Raw genomic sequence first — 16,626 nt, forward strand, 5'->3', positions numbered from 1 at the left:
GTAAAAGTGAAAGGGACTTGACAATCTCCATCCAGGGGAAAATGTTGCTTTCATAGTTTCATCTGGAGATAATGTTTTGTTTATGTTATCGTTAGGTCATATAGTTTAATGCTATTCAATTCAATCAAATCTTTTTTTTTCTTTTTTTTGACAAACAATTCAATCAAATCTTAGCTACCCAACATTTATATAATTTATTTGGTTTATAATTAGCCAATGATCGAATCTAAGACATTATACATATTATTATAATTTAGACTAAACTTAATGGTTTAACATTTATGTCCTATTATTTTTATTTGTAATTTTAAAATATGTGTAACTAATATATATTTTTCTTTCTAAATCAATAAATTAACCGTCATTTTTATGAATAAAAAATCATTTGTTGACTATTATATTTTAGAGAATTATATTTCATAAGAAAATACTAATACAATTTTATTGAATATAAGCATTATTCTACTATTGTGTAAAAAAAAAGCATTATTCTACTCTTGACCTAAAAAAAAATCATGTTTATAAGAGAATATTTTATGTCAAATATATTAATTATTCATTGAATTTAAAAACTCAACTTTAATTATTTTTAGCATAAATAATATTCAATATTCACAATTATGAGTAACAATTATTATAATTTTTTTTACGGTTGCGATTATAATTTCTATAAAATAGGAAATTAGGAAAACGAAAATCTTTTAAATATACTCATTTAACTATTAATTTAAACACCAAATATATAGGTACATTCAAATTTTCCATATAAATTCTCTTTTCGTTTGTACGAGAAGCCATTTTAATTTATTGTTGGTATTTTGTTTTTTAATTTTAGATAAATTTTCACTTCAATATTGATGTAATCCGATTCTCAAATACCCCTAATTCAAACCTTCATTTCAGTAGAAAAAAAAATTATCCCAACATTCTAATGTATATTTATATTATATATAAAGAGCATACATGAGTTTTGGTGTGAATTTTTCATAATACTAACAATATTTTTGATTTTTTTTAATAACAATAAAAATCTTTTATTAATAAACTCACCATAACATAAGACACATTTTTTTTAGTAGCAAAAATCTTTTATTAACAAACTCACCGTAACATATGTCATTTTTTTTTTGACATAAGTTAGACACAGGTAGACTCTGAATTCTTGGTGGGAATAATTTTTTACCAAATTTTACTTACTTCCCAGTCAGACTCTGATTACTCGATTCCTTCTATTGAAAATCAAATGATTAATATAAAAAAATAATAATAAAAAAGAGTTTTTTATTTTCTTTTTCAAAACCATCTCTAAGTGGAAGCCGTTCTCTATTTTTTTTATATCTCCTTTATTAAAAAGATACCATGAATGACAAAGCCAAAAAGCAAAGCAACTATGTTAACTTTTATGCATGTTTACTTTCTAAAAACAATTTTCAGTTTTTATTTAAATTGTTAATAAGAAATACCCAAAAAGTCTTGACCAGAAAAAAAAAAGAAAAAGAAAAAGAAATATGTTGTTGAATATTGCCTTGAAATTATGTAAAAATCAGAAAATCATGTTTTGGGAGATTCTGGCTGCTCACGTCCAGACGTCGGAGCTGGCGCCCAGGCGTGAAAAGTTGGGCTCAATTCTGACTTAGGGTTTATAAGAGAATTTCTTTTGGACAAACACTAGGGTTGGGATTGATTCATCACTTTGAGAAACGCTTTTCATATTGAATTTCTTGGTCACAGGAAGAAATTCGGGCAAAAGGTATAATTAGGATAAAGAATAATTCTTGTAATCTCTTTGGAGAGTTTTTTTGTAACAAGTACTTCAAGTTTGATAGTGAAACGGAGAGCTGCTCTCTCCTCCAGAGTAGGTCACTTTGACCGAACTGTGTAAACAATTTTATTGTGTCTTTTCTCTTTCGCCGTTTTATCGTTTGGTTTGATTATTACTACCGTTCTCACGTATTTGATTGCTTAATCGTATTTGCTCCACACATCAAAGTAATTGATGTGATTTAATCGAATTCACAATATATGCAAAAAATAAAATAAGGATTCATGTCATTTTAAATTTCTAAAGATTTTATTTTCTAAAAATGAGAACGAAAAACATGAGAAGGATTGTAATTTTTTCTTTCTTCTAAATTCCACGTGGCATGATATGAATCTTTAGATTTATCTGGCACCAATCCAAATTTTCTTTCCCGTTCAACTTTTAACTTGTATCGGTTAAGAAGTTACATTATGAACTAACATTAAATTTATAACGTAACTTTCAAACTAAGTTTAAAGGTAAAAATATATTTTTGAGAGGCCTCTGTGCAACTTGGGGGTCTAAAGAGTAAATACCCATTTTTAGTAGTGGAATGAACAAGCAAGAAAGTTGAAGGATATCTAGCTTAGTTTAGCTTTTATATTGCACATCATTTACTCTCTTTGCACACAATCCCTTTAACTTGTATACACCTCTCTATTCTCACTATCCTCTCCAAATTATCATCATCAACACTAAAAAATAATAAGTTATACAAGCTTCAATTCAAACCAAACAAAATCCATATTATATTCAAAACACCCATCACCCAACCCATAACAATTTCAGTCCCAAATGTTTTTCTACTCCTTCATCAAAGGTTTCTAGAAATGTTCATCCATTCTTTAGAATAAACCATGGTCCAAACCACAGTACCAAGTTCCATTGTACCCTAATCACTTGAACCAATTCATTGTTGATTTGTCGAACATTTTTTAATTCAGTCATTCTCGAACATGTCTTTATCCACTCAAAACAGTCCCTTATATTTTCAACTTATCGTCAAATTAGTCATTATCTTTACCATTTTTTTTGAAATAGCCATGGTTTTAAATTGATTATTAACTACGTGACACTTAAATTGTGTGATGTTATTGTCAACGTATTTAACTGTGTTATTAGAAAATGGATCTCTAATCCGAAGAGAGGACTAAGGTACAACTTGCCATATTTGTTGTATGCATCAATGTTAAGATCATAGTCCTTGGTTAAGATCTTAGTCTTAGAAATGAGTATTGAGCCTAACTCATCCTTACAAAACCGACTTGTAAAGTGAGGATTGCCACTTGCTTATAAACACTTAGTCAGACCATCTCTCAACTGATGTGGGACTCTTAACACACCACCTCACGCCCAGCACTATTGGGCTTGGTGCGTGGATATAAACGGTGGGTGGCCCGATAGCGGAAACCTGATAACAGGCGGCTTATTGGATCTTGGAGAAGCTCTGATTCCATGTTAGAATCAAAGATGTGGGACTCTTAACACTTAGTAGTGTCATACTTTTGTCCACTGTGAGTGAACAACTGATTAGAAAATATTGGAAACTTTCTAGCATCAAAGGTGTTATACTTCCAGTAACATACAGGTAGAATTATATAGATGAACATGATAAATCCAACCCCAACATTAACAATAGATGACCATGGTGCAACAAGAGGGCTTCCATGATAAGCTGAAATCTCAGCCCAATTTGCTGTGATATTATGCGGTAACGTGTAGCAAATCCATGAGAAGAATGTTAAGACGGTGAAAAGATATCCGGGAAGTGCATAATACAGGAAGCTTACGCCCATGGCAATGAGGAAAAACTGACCCTTAGGCCGGCTGGCAGTGGCAGCAACAACGCCTCCCCTTGATTTTTGATTGTAATGTTGAAACCCTTTACTTTCCAAAAATAAAGTATTTAAGAAATTATATATCAACATCCCTTAATTATGTTGACCCCTCCCTTCTCTTTGCTCTCGAGAAATAAATTATGTAAGAAGATTCATGATATGAAACTTGGAATGATATACATAAATTATGTTTGATTAAACTATTTTAGACATGACGCGCAACTCATTTGACAGATCCTTTATAAAAAATTGTTGTATGATGTAAAATGCTAGGCTGTTGTGTATCAGATCCCAGGTTTCAATGGAATTGAATTAATACTTCAATTTCATTGCTATTAATAATAGAGTGAAACCAGAAATGGAATTGTAATATTAGGGAAGGGGCAAGAATCATATTTACCGGTTATTCGAGTGTTCCTCATGTTCAATTATGTGCTGATGCATTTGAAAAGTTTAAACAGTGCAATGTGTAAAACTCACAATTACAAATTTACAACGAACACTTTGTATATGTTTGAATAATCAAACTCCCTTTTGCCAGTGGAAATTTATTATTTGAAGATACTAACCTCACCAAATCTTTTGTATTTACAAAGAAAAATCACAAGATGCAGTTTATAAACAAATTGCCTTTAGCTATCTCTAAATAAAGATTCCTCAACGTTCATTCATCACCCTGCATCAATTTATAACATTGTTATTATGGTGTAGTTTTCAGACAAACAGAACAAACTTGTTAGTTAAAAGGTGTCAGCCACACTACAAAACAAGTTAGAGAACCTTTTGGAGGAATTCGTGTTTCTGTTTTTCCTGTTATCATCCGCCTTTATCGATGAAACCTCCTTTTCTCTAGCAGCTGCTTCTCTTTTCATTTTTTTCCACTCTACTTCCATGGCCTTGGTCAGTGCATCAACTTTCCTTATGAGCATCTGAAATGAAAGTAGTTGAATGTAATCACATGTATAGGTGTCGTGCTAGTTTTAGACACTGACACTGAACACCCGACACTCCACAATCTGAAGTGTCGGTGCTAAATTGCTCGAGGAAGTAGGACAACTGTTACTATTACCTTAATTTCTTCATCTTTAGCTTGCAAACTACTGTCTTTGGTTTCACAAGAATTCCTCAATTTGATGACATCTCTTTGCAGCCTATCATATAGAAATCCTGACACCACATCATCACTGCCTGAATCATTTGGTTTCTTGCTTTGGAAGTCTTCATCTTCATCATCAATGGTTTTGACGTTGATGTTATTTAAATTAGTGTCTGTGTTCACCTGCATCTCATTTTCCTTTTCACCAGTAATATCAGCAACTTTAATTCTTGAAGTCCACAACCCTTTCTTCAACATGTTTTCTGCAGAAGCATGTTTCGTTTTAATAGGACTTTTCTGTTTTAAATTCCCTCCAACTGTGTTTGTGTTGGTTTTAATATTTCTCTGCTGGAACAAAGGGCTTCCAATAGAAGAGGCTCTTGGTTGTGATGTGGATCTCTTTCTTGCTCCACCACTTGTTGTTAAGGAACCTTTGATGTTAGACTTTTCTGCTTTTGGAGACCAAGAAAACACATTTGAAGTGGCGGAGTAACTTGAAAAATGTTTTAAACCTTCCTCCAATGTATTTAGCCTCACTTTTAGTTTTTGCTGAATTAAACAACACCAAATAACATGTTGAATATTGATTTAGATGCTTGCATAGAAATACAAATAAGTCAGATAAATACCTTTAGTTGTGATTCTGCCTTAGCTGTTCTCTCTGATATAGCTAGCTTCTCTTTCAACCGTTGCATCTCTGCCTACATATGCAAGGACATAATGGATTATAGAAATTTCATTTAGGGCTATTTGAATTGACTTCTTTAAGTTTATCTACTGACATAATCACTTGTGAGATTGTTTAAGAGAGCTAATAGAAGCAGTTCATGGAAAGATATTCATACATAGTCATACCTGCACAATCCTTCTCTCTTCAAGCCATTGCCTGACAGGCATGACCTTATCATTTTCATCCTTCCATTCATTAGCCATAACATTTGCAATTCTATTGGCAGAAACTTTTACTCTTGCTAGCTCCCTCTCCAATGTCCTTTTCTCCTCCTGAAAAATTACATGCAAAACCAAGTTACCACCACATAAGATCAACAAAACAATCAGTCAATATATCCAACATTAAGTTCAGAATGCTTGCTTGCAATTCGATAATCTGTCTCTGGTAATCGCGAACAACGTTAGCAGTTGCGCCGTTAGCTAATATGACTTCCTCAAGTTCTTGAATTGTATGGCTAAGCTTTTCAACTTCAATAGTCTTTTGGCGGAGAGTTTTCTCCAAAATTTTGTTCTCTTCCTGTTCATATTAGTTGTAAATTGGTTAAAACATTTTCATTTTCATTATGACGAGTAAAGGAAATACAAAAAATCATACCTGGAAGATCTCAATCTGTCTCTTTAAGTCAAAATGTTGATTTTGAACTTCTTCAATTATTAGAGCCTTCTCGAGCGCACTTTGCAAAATCCTCTGTGCTTCTATCAATGCAGTTTCTTTGGACTTTGTTATTCTTTCCAAAGCTTTCTTATCTTCTTGAAGTGTTGTAATCTATGAAGCCAAATTGTATGTTAGTGTTGTTAGTCCACAAAATTCACTTATTGGAAATTGTACTATTTGTTACATTGTACCTCCTTCCTATACATTTTAATCTCAGCTTCAAGTGGGGCAATGACAGTATCAATTGGAACAGAATATTCATTCTTTTGATTTGCATGTACCCTTCTAAGCGTTGCTTCTGCCGCATATTGTGCAGCCAATGCACCTTTCTTTTCATCTGCCAGTTTCCTGATTTCTACATTCTGCATATCAAACAATTTGTTTTAGGTTCTAGCAATTTTGGATATGGTTCCTACTTCAAAGAAATACTGGTATAAGTATACCAAATAAGTGCACCTTTTGCTTAAGATGATCCTCTGTAACGCTAAGTCTCTCGTCTAGTTTACTGACATCATTTCTCAACTGGAAGTGGAGAAAGACGATATTAGTACTGACATCATTTCTCTCGTCTAGTTTACAAATTCATATATTTTGTAATTATTGTTAGATGAATTGAGAGTTTGGATTAGATGAATTTAATAAAAATACCTCTACAATAGCCTTATCCTTCAGAACTTCAGTAGCCTTTAATGCTTTGATTTCACTCTGATAAGTTGCTAGTTCCTTAACTTTTTCTGCAACAATGATCACACTGAGTTATATGAAGATAGTGACTAGACTTAAGGCTACTAGAGTCGTAAGTTCTTGAACTGTATTCAACTTATATTCATGGTGATTTCTAGGGTGCAGAAGTGTATCATATGATATACGGTGGATTGATGTTTGAAAATCGTTTAAAATGCAAATGAAGATTTGTGCCTCTATTACTTGCCCTCAAGTATTATGAGAAAATGATCCAATTATTGCCGATTTGGCTAACAAATAAGAAAAAAGAATAATAGTGTCTCAAAACTCAGTTTATATTTCTTTGCTTTTGTTTGTGCTTAATCAACATCGATCAAGTCACTCTATGTGTCCACAACGACGTGGAAGAGCATGAACGTCTACTTATTAAATGTGGCGATGTTGTAGTCCAAAGTTTCAAACGATTCTCAAACATCGTAGGTTAACATGACATGCACTACTTCACCCTAACAATGGCCTATATTGAGCATAGGCTAAGTCAATCAATAAAAACATAAGCATATCAGTGAGAGAGACATGTCCTCATGGAAACTAACTCAAACTCAAACTTATGATGATGGAAATAGAAACACAGAGAAGAATGAAAGATAGATAAGAAAGAACCTTTGACTTGGTTTTGCAAACGAGTAATCTCCAACACCATAGGGTCTGAGAGGACAAGTGGAATCTCCTCTCCATATTGCTTTTCACACCTCACCATTTCCCTCCTCACTTTTAGCACACACAGATTATATGCACAGCACAACACAACACAACACAAAACTGGCTTATAGTTATATATATGCACAATGTTGTTTTGTTTTGTTCTGGTTTATAGTTTGGTATTTGGGTAGTGCTAAATGAAAAAGTAGCTGGCAGCAGAGTCCAAAAATACATACCAACAAACAACAAATGGAGCCTCTCAGGCAGGGGTCACATATAATAATAAATAATAATATTAAATAACAATTAGATTAGAGAGATGTTCAACTTCAAAGGAACAAAATGTGTGTGTATGTATTGGTTTCAAATTAATTTTTTAGGTTCATTGATGCTTTTTTTTCTTTGTCAACTAGGCTCAAACTCCAATCCCTACATATTACATGCAATATTTCTGCCAACTGAGTTATATTCACTGGAACAATTCATTTATGTATCTAGTCTATAATACTATAAAACAAATACATCAGTTAAACTTAAAAAGTGAATTTTTTAACAAATGTTAACAGGCCGGCCAAGCCGGCTAATCCTTCTACTTCATGTGTGTAGCATTTGACCAGTATTAGCAAAAACATGTTTTTACCAATTGTGACAAGATTCAGTAAAAAAAAAAAAAAGCAATTGTGAGGAGCACTTTACACATAACCACCCCTCTATTGGAGGTAAATAAGGCGTCAATAAGTGCAGGGGGTAATCAAGGCATAATCTGTGCTTGATTTGACTTAAAATAAGATTAATCAAAAAGTTACTTTGGTTTGTCGATAATTATTATGCTTCTTTTATAGTACAAATAGAGCGATAAAGTTGAGCATCAATCATATTTTCTGTAAATGAAATAATATTACATTAGCTGGTGACATGGATTGCAAAATATTTTTTCAATTTGTTGACCCCGTTTGCTTCAATTTTTTTTTCAATGCTCAATGTTATAATTGAGGTGGTACATGACTCGAATTATAAAACAATTTAATATAAAATTAGTATTCATATACCTTGTCTTATCTTATTTTCTTAATGATTGTATACTAATTATTTAGTTATTTAGAAGAAGGGAAAAAATGTCCACGGCTCCAGCTGATTCTGAAAAACAAGGTCACAGCCAAATGTCGATGTTTGGAAGTAGGCATTACCACAAACCATGATAATGATACACCATCAAAGTTGAATTTTTTGATGAAATATGATTGAACTTTATCATTTGTTAATATAATTTCCTATTACTACTAACCATTGTTTGATAATGAAAGTTCCTAACCTCTTCAGGTGGTCCTTTCTTTATGACATGTATTTTTGTGTTTGTTTCTGATTTGGTAGATTAAAAATACAATTTGCTAGAAAAATTAAAAAATCAGTATATAATTTAAAATACTTTATTTTATACGATAACATAAACAAACCTATGTCCTTACGTGTCGGTTATTTGGGGGGTTGAAATGTAGATAACATTGAATCCAATTTATTTATAGACAAATCTCAACAATATCTTAGACTAATATCAGGTATACAACAAACCCCTCCAAAAAAAATCAGGTATACAAATTTCTAAAAGAAAAATAAAAAAATTACCAGGTACAACAAACATTTTTTGTACTACTTAAAAAAGCAAACATAAAAAAGGACACCACCAATCGACCTTTGAAGTAAATTGGCAAAGTATCTTATACCATACCAAAGCATTACATTACATCATAGGAAGAGTGGAGGACAATATGGGAAACATATTTAGATACTTCGAAGAACAAACAAGTTTTGAAACTATCATTTCCTAGACCGACACTTTTAATCAAAGGCGTGTTCCAGTGTCCAACATGTCTCAGTGCCCCACACTAACACAATACCGACACATATGATTACAATAAATTATGTCATTTTTTTAAAATTTTATTGGTGTCAACATGTCAGTGTTTGTGTTTCATAGCAACCGAGTTATAGCATTGAGTACACCCTCTAGACTTGAATATAAAAAAATAAAAAAAAAAAAGTATATGCATTTTGGGAGTAAAACATTTGTCCTTGCATAGAGATATATAAATAACCAAATTCTTGTCTTATTTCCTCCTCTCACAAATAGCAAGAGGTCATGGATTTACAAGGAATGTTTCTCCAATATAAATATCAAATATCCATAGCAATAGCAATTTCACTAACCTTTACCTTTCTGTTATATGCACCTCCACAAATAATGACCATTCTGACATATTTTTGGCCCTTGTTTGCTTCCACTGCTGTGTTCTTTGCTGCAATAATAGCATTCGGAGGCGTTTCCAAATTCTCAGCTGAAGATCTTGATGAAAAAGCAGGTGAAGGGCTCTTAGATTATGTAGCAGGAATGCCAGAACATAGAGAAGATGCTCAAAACTTCAATTAATTCATGAAAGATGGTCAAGTTTCACTTATTCGCGCTTTGGTTAGATAGAGACCAAAACAATGATATATTGTTACCTGTATTCAAATGCATGCTCAAATGACAATTGCATCAATCCTATGTGTATAAAGAATTTCAGAAACACGTGAATGAAAATAAAGTATAAAAGCTCGAATTTGTATTCAGATTCGTTAATCTAGTTGTTTATTACATTTTAAGACCATCCACAATAGACCTAAAACGTGAAAGAAAAATGAATATGTATGTGTTGTTGAACTCACTTTGGCACCTATTTGAGAGTTGCTACAATTGTGGACACATTAAATGCTTGACAAAATTTTCTCTCTAAATCTAACGGTTCCTAAGGCTGCTATAATGTTAAGATGGCTTAGAATTCAGGATTTCTGATATCAGCTTCAGTCAGAGTTCCTGATTGATCAAAGTCTAGTTTTCTAAAAATCTCCATCACAGCTGTAATATCTTCTTGGTTGATCTTTCCCATTTCTTTCAACTTGTATACAACGAACTCTGCAGCACTGTAAAAAAAATGTTGATCAATATCAGTATTTAAAGGCTTAGTATAGCTAAATATTGGAGCTATTTATCAATGCAATACTGGTGATGGCGTGTTATGAATATTAATATAAGCTTAGCACTGTCTTTTATTATGAGTGAATACGAAATTGGTCATCGAAATTGTAAGCGATGTTCAAAATATTTCTTGAACTTTGCAAATTGACTAATACATTCATGAAATTGTGAAAGTGCTGGTCAAAATAGTTCATCTCATAGCGTATTGTCTTACCTGACAGCTTTGTCTCCATCAAGATCTGCTGCCTCAAGATCACGGAGTGACAATTTTCGCGCAAGAACCATTTTTACAAGTGATCTTTGTCTATCTTCAGTATAAAGTTCAGCAAGATATGCAAAAGACTGAGCCAAGCAGATGGTGCTGCTCAATATCCAAAACACAGCAAAAGTCCTACCAGCAGCAGTTGAGAAGCTCTTATCTCCATAACCTAAAGTAGTGACTGTGGAACAAACACAATAGAGTGCATCCACAAAATCTAGTTTTTCAATAAAATACAGAAAAACAGTCCCTACAATCATGAGCACAAGAAAAATAGATGCTGCTAGCACAAACTTGTATTTGGTTTTATTAGTTCCAAGTTCTTTAGAAATTTCTTCTGGACCAAATTTTTCAGCTTTGTGCATGGCTTTAACAACAAATATTTCTTCTTTTTCAACAATGTAATCGGCTGCTTTGCTAAGAATTAAGCCACCTAGAGCCATACCAGCGAAGACATAAATGCAAGCAAGTAATTTTGCTATAGTGCTATTAGGAACAAGATCTCCATATCCAACAGTAGTCATTGTCACAACACAGAAATAAAGGGCATCAAGAAATCCATTTGTTTTTATGCCCTGAATTTGGTAACTTGCGAGAAAGAAACATAAGGTACCTGTACCTAGGTAAGCTGCTAAACACAAAAACACTGGCCTGAAATTAAATTCTGCTTCTTGTTTTTCATCTATACATTGAGGTAGTAAAGGGGTTTGGAGGACACCATTCTGTTCTTGCGGCATATTGATATCTGTCTCTGAAGTGCCGCCACGCCGCGGTCTTCTTCTCTGAAGAAGGTCACTCTTCTCATTGAGATGAGAATGTTCCATTGAATTTGAAAGCAATAACTGTTGCGCCTCATTACTGCCCATCAACTTATTTACTAATGCTTCATTCCTTACTTGAATAGTTGAAGCTCTAAGATACTAGGCCCTGTTTGGATAAACAGATTAATTATGCACTTATCGTATAAGTACTTATGTATAATCCATTTCTATAACAAAATATAAAATATAATCAAAATTGTTTGATATAAGTTATAAACTATTTTCATAAGCCATTCTAAAGAGCTTATGGAAATAAATTGAAAACAACTTATAGACATCTTATAAGCTGTTTTCATAAGCTCTCTCAAACAATCTCAGTAAATAAGCTCAAATAAATCAATCCAGACAAACCCTTAGTTTTCTTCTATCATGTTCCAAAGCTCTAAAATGTTTATGAAAGTAGTAGTAGAAACCAAGGAATTAATAAGTAGTACTAGAGTTTCTTTCAAATTTCAACGACAACAATAATAGAATGAAGTATTTCCCACAACAAACAATTTAATCTTTTCCAAATTCTTAGATATATGCATGCATGGTCATTCATATAATCATATTTTCAGTGATCTTTAGTACATTTGGTTGCACAAACCATTTCCTTCATTCATTCCCAATGACCTAATGATTTGTTATATATACCTTTGTTAGATAATAATATTATTGGGCTTAAGATATTGGACTTATGTTTCATGTTTCTAAGTTAGCAGTCTAGTCATTTTAGATCTGCTATATATTCTTTCTGTAACCCTTATTTTCTAATGCCCGGGTAATCTTAGGAAACCCTAGCAGCCTTAGTTGTTCTCTTTGTTCTTCCCTGTTTTGTAATCTTCATTAACAAAACTTTGGAAATTTTCTCCATGGAATTAGTACATCAGTCAGATTTACCAATAACAATATAGAAGAAACTTATGTGTTTACAGACTAATTTGAAAAAAACAGAAAGTAACACTTATATAAGCTATAATAATGCAATGCAATGCAATATACATCAATAATACATTCCTAATTGTTATTAAGACGTAGTAATGATGCAGTTGGAAAATCAATAATTGAAATTTTACAAGGCAGACAACACAGAGAGAAGTAGTTTAAGAAAATGTTAGCTATGATATGATAAGTAATACCTGAGGAGCTGAGAGGAAGGTTGGTTGGAGTAGATCAAATTGTTGTTGTTCTGTAAAGAAATTGAATGATTAGTAACCAGAAAGTAGAAAGTTCCGAAATCATTGGCAATAATGTCTCTGATGCTTCCAAAAATGGACGGACATTCTAAAAACCTTAAAACGCTCGGCTTCTGCTTTATCCTTTTTTATATGACGCACGTGGCCCTACTCATCCATATCCATTACCATGATAAATGCCACTAAGATACATACATACATACGATACGAGTACCATGTTAAACCTTAAAACCAGTATTTCATGTTGTACGATTGTATCCATGTCCAAGATCAATAGTTTACCCAACATATTAAATTTTAAAGGTTTTTCTAAGTTATCCAAAAATTATTGAGGGTACCAACAGGTTTTTCTGAGATTTAGAGTAAAAATGTGGGGTCCCCATGTCCAACTCACTTGTATGATTGTTTTAAAGTCCAATATAAATGATCCTGACTGTCGCTTATGACCGCATCCCATGAGCTTCTCAAGCGTCCCTCAACTTTCAATTTTACTCCCCTCACATGTTAGGTAGTGAGTGTAAATTGCAAAAACTGAAAAAGAAAAAAAAAATAATTGCATCCTAAGATCTGAATTGAGTTCGCTACCTAGGATCCGAACCTTATAAAAATCAATTTTTTTTATCCTCTTCGCCCTTCTCTCAACCCACCTCTCACGAAACAATTTTGAATGAAACACAATTCGCAAGTTAAAGTGTGAACCCTTCCTTCACTCCAAGAAAATATTTGGAATGAAAGATTGTATAGTGGTTAAAAAATGAAAAGAAAAAAAAGGGTTTCAATTTATAGAATTATACATTATGTGTGTGTTAGTCCATACTGTCACAACCGCTTATGGTATTTGACGTTGGCCAATTTTTTACAAGGTTCACTGGTTAAAGTACAAATTGAGTTCGCATTCTAAGTAAGCAAATGTGTTTTTTCATAATATTTTCATTCATGGGGAGTGTGAAGGGTGAAGGCATTGGGGTTGAGTAAAAAAAATAATTCCACTCACTACGTAGGATGCAAACGGATTTCACCACCTAAATAGCGAGGGAGTAGTTTAGTCATTTCAGGGGTGCATGCGTTAGAAATGGTGGGCACGAAAAGAATAACTCTTTAGCTTTTATGAAAAACAAAGGGAACCGAGTGGCCCATCATCTGATCAAATTGGCTTTTGAAAAACTCAATTTAGACTGGTTAAACACACCCCCTCTTGATGTAGGCGAATCCTTATAAAATTGTGCAGGGTATCACCATATGAAGGTAAATGTTAGAAATAATATAAAATCAGTAGAGGCAATCCTCACCTTACAAGCCAGTTTTGTAAGAATGAGTTAGACCCAATACTCATTTCTAATAGTAAAGGTATTAAAAATATATTTCAAAATAATGTATAAAACAATATCGTTAAGTATATTTATACTACTTCACTCTTAAATCAAGAGTTACATCTGATCCCTTTATCTTAAAAGATTATTGATACAAAATGTTCCTCTAAGTCTTATAAGTATTCAATCTTAAGTTTCTTAAAGGAATACAATAAATGTACCCTTACAAAACTCAAATATAACATCGTAACAATAAAATCAACAACACATTAAATAGAAAAATCAATCAAACATGATTGACATAATTGCAATTGACTCTGATTTCACCTTCATTAGGCCTAGTCAAAACTTGAACATTCCCAAGCTTCACCATTGACACAGCAAATTGACTAGTAAAAAGAAAAGGTTGTGTTGCAAATGCTTCCACAAAAGGACCTGTCCTTACATCTGAAAACAGCAATTGATCTGTTGACAACAAACCAACTTTCCTCTTAAGGTTTGTGTAATATGTAGTGTCAAAAGTCCTAGGAGTTATAACATCAAGGTGCACCAAATCTAAATCTTTTTTACATCTTTTCCTTAACATCTTCAAGTAATAGATACTAAGTGAAGGATCAGGTTTACCAGTTCCATTGAAATTGTAAATTCTATTCATAACAGAATAACAAGTGCTTCTTCCAATTGTGTGTGAGCCTGAGAGAGTAACCAAATCAAGCATGTCAAGTCCTCTTTCTTGAAAAAAACCAATCAAACCTGTTATGTTTTCATGTCCTTGTGGAACCAAATTTGCTTCTTTGGCTACTGAAATCTTGCCGTCTTTTCGTCCGAATGGGACTTCCCAAAATGGTCCTCCAGCTAAAATTGTTGCATCTCTTGCAGCAGCTGTGAGAATGTCAGCACATGACACTGTTCTAGGACACCTCTTCTCAAGCTCAACCTTGATCTCATCAATCAATTGAAAACCTCTCAAGGATCTACTCTCAAAAGCTTTTCTCTCACTCCCTAAGTGGTTAAGCAAAATTGATGCATCACATCCCTACATTTTAAATCAAGTGAAAATGACATTAATTAAAGAAAACAATTTTAATTCATATTTACTTCAAGGGATCGATCAACAAATCTAATATATTGAAAAGTTTTTTTTTTTTACTAAATTTTTTTTTATGCACCATTTATACTTTCAATAAATCACAAACCATATTTTATACGACTTTTAAGTTGGATATGATAAAATTCAAGCTTTTTAATAATTGAACGGTTATAATTGGCTTACGGTGTAAAAAATTTATATACAATGTATATAAATTAAATCTTATATTAAAATATTAAACCATAATTAGTATAAGTGTACATAACATGGTGCACAACGATTTTGGCAAATCCATCGTGATACTAAATATAGGCACAACAAGTAAATAAACATATCACGCGCGTTTGAAATTAAATTTTAAGGGAAATGTGCAATAAATTAGCAACATTGTATCAAAAAATGAGTATAGGAAAAAAATTTGTAAAATATAAAGAGAGATTGAGTTATGTGATTACTCTGATGGCACAATCATGGAAATGCAAACGGATGATGGATGGGGCCAAGGTAGGGTCCTTCTTAATCCAAGCAGCAACTTTTTGTGAGATAATGCCTTCAGCATCTGGACATGTTCCATGATAGTGACCAATTGAAAGCAAGGCTTCAGGAGGTGGTAATAATGGCTTCAATATTTTTTTGGGCACGAGTTGTGATGATGAGAGACCATAGATATTGGTACTTAGATCCAAGATGATCACAAGAAGAAACAGTGAGTTAAGGTAGTGGAGCTTCATGATGTTTCAAAAGCTATAGCTAGCAATGTTTGATGCATTGTGAGAATGTCATGCACGTATTTAAGGTTGAGATTTTTTGATAATAATAAAACGTGGTAAGCACTATTAACATACCAACGCGTTGATGTGGCACATTGTGCTATATATAATATCAATAATATTTTAACAAAGTCTCAACCAAAGATGGTTTTACTTGGTGAAGACTGAAGAACTAAACAACTAAACAAGATATTGAGGTCTAATGCATGTGACAGCCGGCTTCAGTTGTTTAGCATTATTAATTAATTAAAGTCACATAATTCATCAAATTCAAAATTTCAATGTTTATATTTATTTTTTACTTTTTTTGGCAAAAAAAAAGGCCGAAGCCCAAAAAAAAAACTAAGGAACTAAGCCAACGCTCTTAGGCATGCAAGTCCCGGAAAAATCATCAAACAGGAGTTGCCTAAGCTCACTTGGAGGAAACTTCATAATAAACAAAATTCCAAGAAATAGAAGAAAGACTAAAATTAACTAATCAGTCTGCACTTTTGTTGCCGCTCCGCCAGTGTGAACAAAACGAATTTGTCAATCTTTCTGCCATGTATGAACAATGTTTATATTTATAAATCAGTAATAGTTCATCTAAAACGAATTTGCTTGCTTAGTAAATTTACATTATTTTGCCTCCAATTTTTCTGACTTGATTACAAAAGAAAAAATTAAAGAAAAAATGG

General features: G+C 32.8%; 3 protein-coding genes across 3 annotated transcripts; all 3 read right to left on the bottom strand.

The window, feature by feature from the left end:
- Positions 1-4,011: 4,011 nt before the first annotated feature.
- Positions 4,012-7,775, bottom strand: LOC123909739 (microtubule-associated protein 70-5-like). Its single transcript, XM_045960620.1, has 11 exons — positions 7,470-7,775; positions 6,771-6,856; positions 6,579-6,644; positions 6,314-6,484; positions 6,063-6,233; positions 5,829-5,984; positions 5,591-5,737; positions 5,365-5,436; positions 4,709-5,284; positions 4,420-4,568; positions 4,012-4,315 (listed from the first exon to the last, which is right to left on the bottom strand). Exons 1-11 carry the CDS (start codon positions 7,564-7,566, stop codon positions 4,297-4,299), a joined length of 1,710 nt encoding a protein of 569 aa, XP_045816576.1. The 5' UTR covers positions 7,567-7,775; the 3' UTR covers positions 4,012-4,296.
- A 2,311-nt stretch (positions 7,776-10,086) lies between these two features.
- Positions 10,087-13,055, bottom strand: LOC123911091 (two-pore potassium channel 1-like). The gene is made up of 3 exons (XM_045962437.1): positions 12,723-13,055; positions 10,736-11,707; positions 10,087-10,466 (listed from the first exon to the last, which is right to left on the bottom strand). The coding sequence occupies exons 2-3, from the start codon at positions 11,644-11,646 to the stop codon at positions 10,319-10,321; spliced, it is 1,059 nt and encodes a 352-aa protein (XP_045818393.1). The 5' UTR covers positions 11,647-11,707; positions 12,723-13,055; the 3' UTR covers positions 10,087-10,318.
- Positions 13,056-14,189: 1,134 nt separating this feature from the next.
- Positions 14,190-15,922, bottom strand: LOC123908940 (peroxidase 7-like). The gene is made up of 2 exons (XM_045959686.1): positions 15,635-15,922; positions 14,190-15,125 (listed from the first exon to the last, which is right to left on the bottom strand). The coding sequence occupies exons 1-2, from the start codon at positions 15,908-15,910 to the stop codon at positions 14,376-14,378; spliced, it is 1,026 nt and encodes a 341-aa protein (XP_045815642.1). The 5' UTR covers positions 15,911-15,922; the 3' UTR covers positions 14,190-14,375.
- Between the last annotated feature and the right edge of the window lie 704 nt (positions 15,923-16,626).

The sequence above is a fragment of the Trifolium pratense genome, linkage group LG2, assembly GCF_020283565.1.
Source record: "Trifolium pratense cultivar HEN17-A07 linkage group LG2, ARS_RC_1.1, whole genome shotgun sequence".
Lineage (NCBI taxonomy): Eukaryota > Viridiplantae > Streptophyta > Magnoliopsida > Fabales > Fabaceae > Trifolium > Trifolium pratense.